The sequence below is a fragment of the Neopelma chrysocephalum genome, unplaced genomic scaffold, assembly GCF_003984885.1.
Source record: "Neopelma chrysocephalum unplaced genomic scaffold, ASM398488v2 Primary Assembly neopelma1_59, whole genome shotgun sequence".
In the NCBI taxonomy this organism is placed as follows: Eukaryota; Metazoa; Chordata; class Aves; order Passeriformes; family Pipridae; genus Neopelma; species Neopelma chrysocephalum.
In genome coordinates, this window is record NW_020897714.1 from 29,745,214 (window position 1) to 29,759,656 (window position 14,443).

A 14,443-nucleotide genomic window follows, 5' to 3' on the forward strand; every position below is an offset into this window, starting at 1 on the left:
CCTTGAAAGAAAGAGATACCTTCTGGCAAAGCTTTTTTTTTTTTTTTTTTTTTGTTTTGGTTGCATTTTATCACCTAGTCAAGATCTGAAGATCTGAATTCCAGTAGCCAGTGACTGGAAATGTCCTTTCAAACTAAAATGCTGAACTTTAGAGTTTACCCCTGAGTCCTGGAGCTACCTTATCTGAACAGCAAAGGAAATTTTTTTCCAGTTTTCTTCTGTTATCAAGGTGGAACACAGCATCTGAAAGTTAGAGAAGTAGCAGTACATTAACCTCAGCCTTGCTTTTACTCAAAGATTGCAAGTGTTTTAGGGGGTTGGCTAAAAATTATCTAACTTTTGGGTGGGGGAGGAGGGAGAGACGGACAGAGATTTAGCTCTCATCACTGAATGCATGAAGTGAGAATAAAAGCCAGGGCTTTCCTGATCCCATGCTCTACTAATAACACTTTTACAAGCTGGTTATATAATTATCTGTTACCGTGAGCTTTTTTCCCCCACTTCAGGCAGATCAGCTTTTTCATCCAACCAAAGCGTTTTGTGCGGATCTTTGGATAATCCAGTGTCATCAGTTCTGCACTGAATTGCAGAAACAAAACTGGCTATTACAGTTTACAAGATGTAACAGACTTTATGGTTTTTTATTGTTGTTGTTGTTGTTTTTAAATACAATGAAACAAGTCTGTGGGGTTTTTTGTTCTTTTTTTCTTATTCTGGATGGCAGGAAAGAATTTAGGAGAAAAAGGTACTCCAACTATGTCTGTGGAATAAGTGTTACAGCAGTAGACCTGGTTTCCTCTGTGTCTGGGCAATAGTTTACTGCCCTTCTCTCAAATTACGATGCTCTTTATAATATGTGTTTTAAGAGTGCAGTTAGCATTAACAGTTATGAACATCATAATAATAATTTGCCGTCTCTGGCAGGTATAACTATTATTGTGTAAATAGCCAGGTGTTTGTAGCAATCTGCAAATTTATTGGCTATAAAGACTACAATAAATTAAGCTAGAGAAGAATTCCTGTATGGCGTGTGTTTTGAAGAAGATTTTCATCCTGTGCTCTGGAAGGAGAGCCACAAGCACTCCGTCACCTTTTTTATGGAACAGCCTTGCCAGATGTGGAGTAAAGCGCGGAGCGTCTGTCTCCTAAGCACGCAAAGGGCTCCGTGTCGTTTCCCTTGGCAAACACACATGTGAGCCAAGCTCCTTCCAGATGGGAGTGGAGGTGGTAGTTCATGGCCACCTTGGGCTGGGGGGTGAAAGTCAAATTACTTGTAGTGTGTCACGAGAGGCAGCTCCTGAGATTTTACGCTTTACTCAGCCCCAGAACCCTGGGACTGCCAGCTTTTGGCTTTGTTATTTTGAGCAGATCCTTCTCCCCTCTGCCTTTCCCCAGCTGCAGGGAAGGGACTGAGAATTCCCGTGGGGCTCCCCGCTGCTCCCAGCCTCAAGAGCAGTTGCCTGGGTCACCAGGCAACCCTGTTGGTTCCTGTTTGGGTTTTCACTAGGGCAGGTCCACATGTTCCACAGGACATCCGAACAAGTGCCAGATGGGAAGGTGGGTTCGGCAGCAGTTGCTGGGGTAGAGGCTCTGAGCCCCTATCAGGCATTACAAGCTGAGGGGGGGAGGGCCTTTCCTACATCCAGTGAAGTACAGATTTTTTTGGAGTACAGATAGAGTGTGAGTAGCAAGAGATAACTTCTTGTGTTTATTTTGACATAGGATCCCGCAGTGACGTGCATTAGGAAGCCAGGTCTGTGGAAGGAGCTCTGACTCGCATTACAACATTGGATTGGCTTGAAACACCATTTCCTATTTCAAGCCTGTCCCTTAGTGCATATATATCTCATTAAGGTGGTAGCATCTGTGTTTCTTAATAATAAAAAAATTGTATAAAAGCCATTAATTTTTCTGTCAAAGTATGTCTGGACTGTATAAGCTTGGAGTAAGTTCAGAAAGTCTGATAAACAAGGGGATGCTTTTGGCTCTCCAGAGTAGTGCAGACACTTATCCAAAAGTACAAAAAAGACCTTTTAGCTGTAGTTCTACAAACTCTTACGTTGTGGAGTAGATGTGTGTTTTTAAAACTTATTCTTAGGTTTGAGATTAAGCCTGTTGCAAACAGGCAGCTCACACATCCAAGTGGCTGGCTGGCTGCTTCATCAGGGTTGATACCAGTAGGCAGCTATTTCATGCTTCTTCAAATCTTTCTTTGCCAAATCAGTAGAAGAAAGATGCTGGAACGTGGATTTCACCGCGGCCCCACGGTGGAACTCACCCGCCATCCATATTGGCCATGCACAGTAGTAGAAACATGAGGGGTACCTGTGTGTGGCTGCAGACTCCCTCAGTGGCTTTTCTTTTGTCTGACCCGGAGTGAGGAGTAAGAGTTTTCAGTGCTGACAGCACTTTAAGGCCGATCTCCCCGCTGAGCCACCAGCCAGGGCTTGTTTGTGGTGGGTACGCTGTGGGCTGCACTCCACATTCTGTGCAGCATCCAAGGGGAGGCAGAAGAATAGCTGGCTGTGGAGATCAGATTAAAGGAAAAAAGCAAGGCTTTGCAGCCTTTTCCTGTCTTAATGTATTTTACTGTTTCATCCTGCTTTTTTGAGGCAGGGGTGAGCAGGGGCCTTTCTTCCCCGTTCAGAAGCCAGGTCGTTTCTTTTTTTGTTTGAGGGGCAGAAGGGATGTGAGGGAATCACCTGACTCCTTAAGGGATGATCTGGACTTTCTGTTTATTTTGAGGTTCATGAAAATAAGTTATTTCATGATTTGCTTATCAGCTGGCAGCTAATATCATCCTGGGGGGGCGGGGGGGGGGGGGGCGGACAATGTAAATGCCAGAGGAGCACCACTCATTTCTGTTACAGGAGAAGTTTTGTGGGGAGAGTGCAAACCAGCTGCATAGCTTGGCCAGCATGGTGCCTCAGGAGTGCGTGATGGCAGGGAGTAAATCCTCCGTGAGTTTTGGCCGATGCATGAACTAGAAAAGTGGAGGTTGGCTTGGATAGACCTGTCAGCTGTATCAAAAGCAGTAAAAAATCCCTTAAAAAAATTATTTCCCCAGTAAGTTTTGAAATGTTTGCAGAAACTTTAGCCAAGCAATCCATTCCAGATTTTGGCACTCATCCTTTCCCTTCCCTGTGCTCATGCTGAGCAGATGAGCGCAATGGGCAGACCTAAAATGAAGAGCATCTACAGTCTGATCTCATCCTCCCTCGCTGCCTTTGGCTGGAGAGGAGGAGGAGCTTTGAAATCGGATTATTACTTCGAGCCTCTTGGCTTTGGAGCTACAGACTGTTCCCCACGTTGCCAATGGGCTTAAAAGCTTAGCAGAACTCCCACTAGGTACCCAGGAAGCCTCTTACTGCAGGAGATGGTGACACGGCAGGATCAGCTGTTCTTTATTTATCGTGCAGCTGAATTGTCTGGGGAGGGACCATCGCAAACCCGGTGGTGTTGTTTCCAGAAACAACATCAAAAACAGGTAGAGCTGAGCTGATGCTGTTCCCCACCAAACATGCCTGTGTTCACCCAAAGTGTTGCATAAAACAGTTGAAAAAAAACCTGCTGGTAGTACTTAACCATAAACAGGAATGCTAAATCCAGCATATGTGGAGAGAGAGAGTTTGGGGTTGTTTTGGTTTGGTTTTACTAGCAAGGTACTGTGAGAGCTTAATCATATATAATCTCTACGATACTGTGGGTTAGATTCAGAGTGGTGCCGACCTCTAGCTGTCTGTTCACCCCTTTCCTCACCCTGTCTTCCCAGAAAAAAAAACCCAAAAGCCTAAACCAGCACAATCTACAAGTAGTTTAACGATTTGAATCCATCTGATACTCCATACAAGCGCAACTACTGGGAGAGGTCCTTTCTAGGAGATAATAAATGATACCTTTCTGAGGGTGAGGCAAACAGGATGCAATTCAAACAGACTGTGTTTCCTCTCACACTGTTGTGTTTGGAGGTTATTTTCAGCTAGAGGAGTTGAACTTGTGGCTTGGGCAGTAGTGGTCAGCCACTTGGTGTGAGGGGGGTGGGATTGGTTGGGGATTTTTTTAAGGGCACGACCCCAGTACTTTTCCAGTAAAGGCACAGACCACTGATTAGAAATTTAAGCACACTGGTGTTAGGCTTGCTTTTCTTAATTGCCCTTCACAGGCCTCTTGGAAGTCTTCCACGGGATCTGGAAAAGGTCTGCAAACCACAGGCTGGAGACCATAGGTTCTGCTGAGCCTGAAATTTCATGTAAAGCCATGTCAGTGCCCAGTGTGATGCTTGCCCCTCCGCCAGCGTAACTGGCTTACGGTAAATGGTGTAGATTATCTGCTCTGAAGGAAGAGGGGATTATATTGAAAGGGAGAAATGATCCTTTGGAGGGAAATAGCACGATCTCCAAATGCTTTGGCTGCTAATAAAACTGCTGAAAAAGAAAGATGATTGCAGTGGCATCAAGTGTCAAGCCTTATGGCTTCTCTCTCAGCCTCACCACTGAGTGAAGCATGCCCCTGGTGAGGATGCTGTGTTAGTTTCTCCATTTGTAAAATTGCTCTGCATGTGGGTGTGTGCCTCCCCTTCCTTCACAGGTGCTTCAGGGCTTTACTGAATGTTCTTTAAATGCTTTGATGCTCTGGGATGAAAGCTGCTCTAGGGGCATAAAGAACTAATATCTAACTATTAAACAGTAACTAATCACTTATTACTTCAGAGCTTCAGACACACCCCGTCCATCTGACCCTGACCCCCTTTTTTGCAGGGGGAAGAAGTGGAATGAAAAGCAGTTTTACATCTTTAAAATGCTGACAATGCATAAAAATCATAACGAATGTAGTTCTTGTCATAAATCGCTTGCACTGCAGGCAAGATGAGCTGGGAGGAGAGGAAAGCATTATTAGCACTGGTACATGGCTATGGGGCATGAGGGAACTGGATTGATCGGTCTGAAATCTCTTTTCAGTACAGTTTAGCTGCCCAGCGTGAGCTGCTCGTATTTGTTTGTATTACACAGCAGTGAAAAATTCCAGTTGGAGAGCAAGCAGCTGCATGCTGTGCAAATAGGAGAGGGTCCTCGTCCCAAGGGAGAGATCAGGCAGCAGGTTAACATGGGTGGAAAACAAGAAGCCACAACTGTTGTGGCGAGTAGATAAAGAGCACAGTGGTCTCAGAGTTTTAAGCATCCTGATAAAAGCTGAAGGAGGACAAAATATGAGTATGCCTATAAACCAAGCCTGGAAAATTCTATCCTGACCAAAATGTCCATCGGCATTGCAAAGAGTTTGCATTTTCAAACCTACTTAGGCTGAACCAATGTTTGTTGCATCCCCTTTTGTAGCTGAAGGGAGCTGCTGGAGGAGAGGATGGCTGACGTTACCCGTTGCGCTGCTGGCACCAATGGGGAGCACGTGGGATTTGTTCTTTGCAAACAGCTGTAATGTGGAGGCAATACGACAAATTCTCCCCGGCTTTCTGTTTATGACCAATCTCCCTCATACAAAGCTGCCATCTCACACCTCTGCTCAGCCCTGGGGTAACATTGTGCTCCTATTTACAACGTGCTTGAAGTAGCCTTCAAAGTCTGCTCTCAGAAAGTTCAGGGAGGTAGAGATCTCAGAAGGCACTGACAGACATTAAGGGGGAACCTGAAGAAATGGAAAAAGGGAATACCTTTGCTGCTCCTGCTTTGTCCCCCTACCCAAATGATAGTCCCCTTCTGACAGGATAGCTTTTCTCCCTCCTCATGTGTTTGCTATTCATCCCTTGCCCTCACACACACACCAGACTGGAGGCTCAGAGAACAGCTGGGACCACTGCAGTGACGAGTGTCACCAAATCTCTTTGCCTCACACCCCAAAGCTGTTGTAGAAGGCCAGCCTGGCTCCCCCTGAGCTCTTGGTCCTCAGAGGGTGAGGTGAAGATGATGATGTTTCTTTAAAGACAGCTGCTGACTTGCTCCCCACTGCCAGGAGCACGTTCAGCACCCACTTTCCTTGCAGTGGAAAGGCAGAGTGAAGAAGTTGGAAGTCCTTTAAGCTCAGGAAGCCATAAAGCCCTGGAGCATGACCGAGAGAGAGGGCAGTGTGGAGGCTCCTGCAGGACTGTGGGGAAGATGAGAGAGGTCCATCCAGCTGCAGACTTGGATAACAGGTAGTGTTTCCGTCTAGCTGCTTAAAATTAAGATAACGTGGCTGGAAGACTTCATCAGGACCAGGAATCATAACTTCTTTCTGACTTTATGGCAGCCAGCTAAACCCACTGCTGTTTGTGCTCATAGAGGTAGCCCTAGAAACAGCCCTAATGCCCTCCTGGCTTGTCATGCAAAGCGCAGCACTCTCAGTAGGTTTCATATTTTGAAAAATATTTGTATATGACGGGCAGGAATCCCGAGCAGGAAGAACATGGCACTGGGCTGCAGGCAGCGTGCTGGTTGCTGGGTGGGGGCTTGCGTTTCTCAGGCATGCTGAGTAGGTCCTAGGGGCTGAGCACACTGACAGACCAACAAACTGAGTTGTGGGGATTGGCAGAGGAACTGGTTCATGATGTAGCTGGGTCCCATCCCCTCAGCTCCAGGTTCATGTCCAGCAGGACATTGCTGTTCATTGCAACGGCCTTCTGATGCCGCTTTGGGTGAACTGGTGGCTGGGTGTGTTCTGTGGCCAAAAGGAGGTTGCTACGCTTTGCTCTCTGGGATGTGTTGGGAGGAGCAGTGACCCCTCCCCAAGTCTCTGCATCCCCCTGGGACAGCTGGCTCCTTGGTGGGGAGGGCAGCAGGAGCTCCTCGCCAGGGACATGGAGCACGCACATTGGCTTCACACTGACAGGGATAAATAGTGCTTTTTGGAAGCACTTCAGACCTGCAGTTGACTTCCCATCTTCCTGCCCAATCCCGGTACTCTTTGGCATGGGTTTGCCAAACTTTTGCCCAGGTACTTGTTGTCACTAATTATCTGTGAGGGGAAAAGAACATTCTGACTCAAGTCAGTCAAATTTCAGCGCATGGGCTGGGGTTGGCTCAGCACATCCCGCTGGTGGCTCTCTGTGATCTCCTAAAGCCTCTGCAAAAGCCCGTTGAGTCACTAGGGAGCATTGCAATGGAAAGCTGATAACAGCAGCAGTATGGAAATAGAGCAGAAGGGATTGGGGTTTTTAAACTGATGGCTAACTTGGACAAGGCTTAGCTGTGCTTAAACTGGTTATGTCCATCAGATTCGGTTATAGATGATTCAGCTCCAGCACAGAGGAAGCCTTTAAATTGTAGTCCTGTACCTCAGCACACAGCCTGCTCACACTGGGGAGGAGCCTGTCTTCTGAAATGAAGGCCCCAAACTTTGTGAGGCTGCCCCCTGAGCAGACAGCTTGCCAGGAGCTGGAAGCTGGACGGCTGCTTTCCGTAGTTCAAAAAGCCAGTGTGTGCAGCAGCCCCTCACCCCCATCACCTCTGCACTGGGTTAGTGACAGTGGTGTCACTGCTCTGGACTCATTTGTGGACTTTCATCCAGAAAGTTGACTGTCCTTCCTCTCAAAAATCAGGGCAGATACCAAAAAGGCATATACTTTGTGGGGTGTGGGGATTGGGTCACTACACGTCCTGAAGCCACAGCACTTCTGTGCTGTCAAGGGCACAACTGAAGTAGTGATTGCCACAAAATGCAGGTGATGTTGGAGTTGAATCCATGCTCACAGCAGCTCTGGGGGAGCCGCATTTATTTCAGACCCAGCCGGTGGGGTTAACCATACCTGCCAGGGTGCCTGTTGTGGGGCAGGCAGCAGGCTCGGGGCAGCGGGCCCTTCTGTTCAGGCCCATCCCTGCCAGCTATTTTCCCAGGGAGTGGGGAGGGATAGGTTGGTGCCCTCTCACCCGCCCCGGCTAACCCTGCACTGGGCCAGTGCTCCTCCTGGGAGAGGTGGTCACCCTTGCTCCCACCCTTGCTCTGGCGGCTGCTTCTTCCCGACAGTCCTTGCCTGACTCAGGGGGGATTTAGTACCGGGCTGGGGGGAGGGAAAGACGTTAAACAGGCTTTTCCCTAATGAGGTGTGACGCCAGCTGGAGAGGGGGAGAATCCTGCTTTTCTCCTGTCTGTTGCTCTCTCTAGCTAGAGGAGGAGGAGATGTGTGTCCCCCCCTTCCTCTGCTGATTTGCTGCCTCTTCTGTTTCCTTTCTGTGCTGTCCCCAAAGCGTTTTGGCAAGGTTCAGATTTCTGTGCTCACAGCTCAGTGCTCAAAGAGAAAAGGGGAAAAACAAAAGGATTGGAGGCATGGGGAGGATGGTGGTGGGGAGGAAGCCCAGCCGCTCGCCCTGGCCAGGCTGGAGGAGTGTGGGGATGGGTGACTGGGGCAGGGTTTGCCCTCAGGACCAGGGGTGGGGGTTTGGTGGCTGCTTTCTCCTGAGGGTACCTGGCATCACTTTGGCCTGCTCAGATGTGCCACTCAAGGACTGTGCTGCTTTGCTGGCTGTCCCTTGTTGGAGGGGAGGGCTGGAAAAACAAAGTTTATTCCTCCCCTTGCAAAATGCGGGCCAAAGCGTTAGGTGAAAACCTGAGGGGATGCTAACTCTTTGTTTGCAGTCCTGAGATTTTAAAATTTGCATCACATCTTCCTGGTGTCCCTGTCATTCCCACAGCACCCTGAGTGTGTGGAGGAAGTCCGGGATTAGGTGTTTGGGGACAGGAAGCTGGAGAATCCACTGAGATAGAAAATTGTGACATTCAGTTAAACAGGGCCAATGGACCCAGCCTTGAGAAATTAAAGTTCCTTTCGCTGCTTTTATCCTATCTCAAGCAGTGATAGAAAAAATGTAGGCAGAAACAGTACAGGACAACATCAGTATCTTTTTTTCCAAGACCAGTAATCATGGTTATACTTGGACTCTACCTTTACCATAAGCTGCTGTCACTGTTTTCCTATTGGTAGGGACCAGAGGACCAGGATGGGCTCCAGGCAGCACCCATGGCATTGGGGAGCGCAGTGCAAGTGTCTTTCCACAGAGGTGCTGACCAGCCTCACGCCTGCTAAGGATGGACCCTCATTACCCCCCATGCTATGCATGTGCTGATTAATCTTGGCTTGTGCCAGAGCCCTGTAACCCAGCGTGGCACCAGGACTGCACCCAGCCCCGTGTAGGTCTGTGTGCCCAGTGCCCCTGTCAGCCAGCAGCTGTGAGGTCTCTCAGCAGCTGTGTCAGGTCCCCAAATTGGTGCTGCACCCGCTATGAAGACAAGGACAAAGAGCACCCATCTGGGAGAAAGGAGGCAGCAAGAGAGGGGGGAAACTACCCAGCCAGGTGTTTTAGTCCCTGCCCAGGAGACTGCACCTTGCCCAGTGCCCCAGGAATGTCCCCTGGCTCCTGGGATGACCTGCCAACTCAAAAAATGTAAAGGTCACTCCCGGGCCTGGAAAACAATGGCTGCAGATAGGGGCTATCTGAGCCAGTTGTGGCCACTGCTTAAGGAGTGTTAGTCAAACAGCAGGCTGAAAAGGCTCACGGGAAGCAGTTTAAATATTCCTTCATACAAAAGGCTGTCACATCCTAGCAGAGGCAGACTGCTGACTGACAGCTTTAATGCACAAATGTAGTGTGGATGAGGGAGAGGCTGAACCGAGCAGGGAGAACATCCTGGAGACTTACTTTCCCCTGCCCTTTATTCTGGGTTCTACCATGTCATTTTTCACAAGTTGCAAGTTTACGGTGGTGCTGTGGTAACACACCTGGGATATTTTAGCATATCACATACTTTAGGTCCTCCATTCTCCCCCTCCCCCGGGTATATTTATAGAAGGCAGATGTCCACTAAAGTATTTTACAAGTAAAGTAAGTCAACACCTCTAAAATACTAACCACTTACCAAGTGGTAAGTAGAGCCAGGGCCAGGAGCTGGACTCAATCCTTGTGTGTCCCTTCCAGCTTGGGATATTCTATGATTCTAAGTTAATTTGCTCTGTAATTACTATTTATATAGTGTGATTACTATTTATACAACAGTAATATCACTCTCTCCAAGGGATGGCAAGCAGCAACTGCAGTTTTTGTATTAACTTGTCATCAAGCATCTAGAGGCCAGAACAGACATTCCTGGGACTTTCCCTGGCCCTGCGGCAGGGATGCTGCGTCAGGCTTTGGCTGCCCACTGGCCTTTCCTTGCCTCAAGTTTCCACATATAATAGCTGTGTTTAGTACATTCTTCACAGGGCAGGTGTCAGGCTTCCGCTCGTGAAGCACTTCAGGTCTTGCACAAGAGGTAAATAAGGGCAGTGTTGATAATGAAACTATGCCATTAATACATTTCCAATAAAAAACTACAAGCGGCATTTAATCTGCAATCTGTTATCAATAATTTTATTACTGCAGTTACTGCGGTCTAATAAAAAAGCACTTTCTCTTCTTTATTGGGTAAGTGCCAAAACATTTATCCTTTATTCTCTGGCCATTAACCTTTATTCCGTAGCCATTAGCTTAGCCATTTGTGTAACAGTCTGTTGAGTAACATTCAAGTAGAAATTTGTATTCAATCCATTATTTACTCTGAAACCCAAAAAGAATAGCTTCTTATGCCTATGTTGTTTATCCATATTAAATCTTGTTAGGTGCTGTATGCTACTGATGATAAGTCTTATAGAAAGTGGATTTTACTTACTGTGAATGATTTTCTGGCATACAAATAAAACTGTAATTAATCAGTTTCTGCATTGCATCTTGATTTGAACTCCATTGCTCTGAAATAAGCCATGATACTCTTCATCAAGAATTGAGGCTTTGGGTCATGAGGTCTGACATCCCTCCATCCTTTCTTTCTCTCTTACTATGAAAAAAAGTAACCCAAAGAGAATTAAGTTAAAGAATCAAAATGCCTGCTTTTCTTTGAGCCATTTGCTTGCTAGCTTTCAGCCATTTCTGGCAATCCATCTGTAACTGCTGCTTCTCTGTGTAAGTGGCTTTTAGGGCCACGCTTTCTGAGCACACTTCTTAAATGAACTCACCAGCGTCAGTGAGTGGAAGCAAACCAGGAGAATGAAACTGTGGATTCCTGCCCATCAGCTGAACATGGGAGGAATCACGGCTTCCTTATTAGGCTGTAGTATCTCAACCTCACTGAACCCTATTTTTCTGCATCCAGACAAAAGCATTAGTCTTCTGGCTGGAGACTGACATTCAGTAAAAGCCTTTCAAGGTCTTCCCATAAACTCTTGCAATGAAGAGGTAGTAGAAGCAGTATTTTTAATGATGGGGAAGGTCGGCTTCCTTAGTGTGTACTCTGCTTCTGTACACGTATGTGAGGCTGCTCGGGTCTTTCTGGTCCTGATGAGCTTGCAGTAAATTTTAAGGAATTAGTTTGATGGTTGGTTGTTTTTTTTTTCTCTCTCCTTTCTGCTCAATAGGAACTGGAAGCTGCTCTTCACAGGGATGATGTGGAGTTTATCAGCGACCTGATCGCCTGCCTTCTTCAAGGTTGTTACCAGCGCAGAGACATCACGTGAGTAACCCACTCTATGGCTTAAGCACTTTGCAAGGGGAGCTAATTAACACGGTCTCAGGGATGTTTCACGGCTTTAGAGTGATGACATTGCAGTGATCAGCAGCCACCAGCAATCAGGCCAGATGCTTCACCGAGTGGAAGGGAATTCCAGCTCTCTTGGGTTGAGTTGTAGGCTTTTAATTGTGCAGACCCGTTAAGCAAACTTCTTTGTTCAGATGCCATGCAACTGTGTTTGATGCTCTGTGGCAGCATCAGTGTCTACAGTGAACACCCACAACTGCTGTTATACTTTGCACTATGCTTGGTCGAATTAGTGATATCACACTGTCTTTAAATCATCACATATATTTTCGACATTTATATGTATTGCGTAGCATAAAACTCCTGCTCTGCAGCCACCTCACTTGCATGGAAGATCCCATTGCTTTACATAGGCACAATTATGATTATTTTCTTAGAAATAGGAGGAGCATTGAATCATGTAATAGCAAGGCATAATTTTGGAGATGAAGACAGTTTGGCAACACGTGCAGTTGCTTTGAAGCAATCCTGCTCCCTAAGATCCCACTGTTGTGGAGAGGCTTAGGGTGGTGCATAGGCACAACCATAGATGCTTGCGTTGAAAGCTCTATTTCTAATTAACTGATAATGTTCAACAAAAATTATATAGTTAGGTAAGTGGCAAGTGTATATATATAAAAACAAAATTCTCTTGCATTTCCGTGTTGACATTCAGCATCAGTGAATACCAGGACCTGAACCAGGCATCTGTACTGCATTTATTGTCTCTGAATTAAACTGATGTGATGAGAAGATTGATTGTAAAGGGACTGCAGTCATGTATATCTTCTTCATCAAAATAGCCAAAGAGCAAAATAGTCTGGCCTAGAAACATTCAGCAAGTTTATTTCTTCTTACCAAAACCAACAGAAAGTAGTGGCTTAAGTGTTTCTGCCCACTGTAACCAGCTCACCCTTGTGAGCAGTGGAAGATTTGTCCTTTATGAAATTCATAAGTTCCACATTGTGAGATTCTCTGAAACTCTCCAGATCTAAGGCTGTCCACTTAGCAATTGCTCTGTGTAATTGCCTCCCCTTTCACAGCTGTTTTAACTCACAGAATTCAGGGGTGAGTCATGGGTGAGTCGCTGGGCATTGGCGAGTTGTCTGTCTGTCTGGGGAAGGTTACACATGTACGTGGCGGCTCAACAGTGTTTACTCAGCATTTCATGTAGGTCCCAGATTGTGCCCGTGTAGGTCCAGCTTTGGTTTACTCTGAGATGCAAAATCTGCAAGGAGGCAATGCCGTCTCAGAAGGAAGAGCTGTGGCTTTGTGCAGCCTGGTCAGGGTGCACAAGCAGCATGGGCAGGTACCTGTGTGGGTGTTGTTGTGTGTCTGTCCGTGTACCAGAGGTGCCCAAGGAAACCGAGGAGTGTGAAGCCACATAGTGAAGTTGTGAGAACTTACACCTCCCCCAAACAGCTGTGCTAAGGAAAGTGTGAGGTGCCTGAAGGAGAAAGCAGCTGCACCCTTTCTGCAGCACCTCCTGTAGAAGGGAACTACCTCGTGGGCAGGGGTATAACTAGAAAAGAGCAGACAGGAGTAGTGTAGTGGAAATGGCTGAAGGAGTAGATCAGGAAAACTGCCTGGAGCCACTGGGATGTTAGAGAGGTGAGCTCTGAAGCACTGCAGAGGAAGCAATGGGGGAGGCTATCTGGAAACAGAGGGAAAGGTGCTGTATGCAGAGGCAATTCGTGAAGGAAGAACCATTACGATGTAGTCTAAATATTAAATCTGTGGATAAATGAGAATAAAAATGATGGCTTGGATACACTTCTCAGAAACAAACTTGACACACGTTTCACACCTACAAACCAACTGCAGGATATTTATCCAAAAGCCTGAAATTCTCCTTGTTCCTTTTCACATTTATTTCCAACACCTTTAACGCCAGTTCAAGAGGCACCGGCCTTGTCTGATGCACAGCTTCCCTACTGTACCCTGTTTGTCCCCAGTTAGTGGTAAGGAGTTTGGCCTCTAATTGATTTTTGAGTACTCAGCGGACAATGTAAGGCAGCAGAATTTGTGTGGGGTTTAGAGTTGGCTCTTCACGGTGGGCCAGGACTCCATACTTTTCTGTTGCAGGCAGGAGGTATCTGTGTTGTGTGGGAAAAATCAGCAGTTTCACAGATCATCACGGTGGCATTATTGCAGCATCTCTCCAGTCATTTGTGCTCTGCATCCTCCTGCTGAGGCTGTGAGCTGTTAATATCGAGGCTGTAAAATTCACTCCCTGTTGCACCTCAGAGAGAAAGGCAGGAGCTTGTTCTCATCCTTGTTCTTGGGCTGGAGCACTGGGGCTCAAGCACAGGATGCTTCATATGACCTCATATAAAACATGGTTTGCCTACCTCTCCAAGGGGTTTTGAGGTTTAATTAGTTTTGTATTGTGTCTTACATCTTTGATGGTCAAAATGTTATCTGCCTATGCTTTCTCACAGTCTGTCTGGGAGCAGCTTGTAGTTCTTGTCACATCTGTTTTGATGGCGTGCAGAACTTGTGGCAGAGCTGGGCTGCCTGGCTTTAATCATGCATCATAGAGGGGTATAAAACTGTCACATACCTTTGCTAATTATAATGTGCTCTCAAGTAATTTTGGAAGTGACTGAGAGCCCTTCTAATGCACAATTTAACATGCTCTAGTTTGATTTGCTTTTCATTCTTTGAAAAAAAAAAAGATTAATACTTTTGTAGGGTTCTATGTTCCTTGGTTTTGAAGTAGAGCAGCTTTGCCTTGGTTTTGATATTCTTTATGACAGCCTTTTTAAAAGAAAAAAAGAAGAATCACATACGAGAGAGAGACTGTTTTTTACCTTGCTTGATGGCTAAGGAGTGTTGAATGTCTGGTAACGTAAGACTTTCTTTGAGTTATGGATATCTGTGTTTAACTACAGAGACTACTTAATGGGATGCT

General features: G+C 46.5%; 1 protein-coding gene across 1 annotated transcript in view; it reads left to right on the forward strand.

Annotated features, from left to right (window-relative positions):
• LOC113966265 (cat eye syndrome critical region protein 2) overlaps positions 1 to 14,443 on the forward strand; it is a 101,811-nt gene that overhangs the window by 38,409 nt on the left and 48,959 nt on the right. Inside the window, exon 2 of the mRNA XM_027680750.1 lies at positions 11,372 to 11,466. Within this exon, the coding sequence (XP_027536551.1) occupies positions 11,372 to 11,466 (95 nt within the window). The remainder of the gene's footprint in view (positions 1 to 11,371; positions 11,467 to 14,443) is intronic.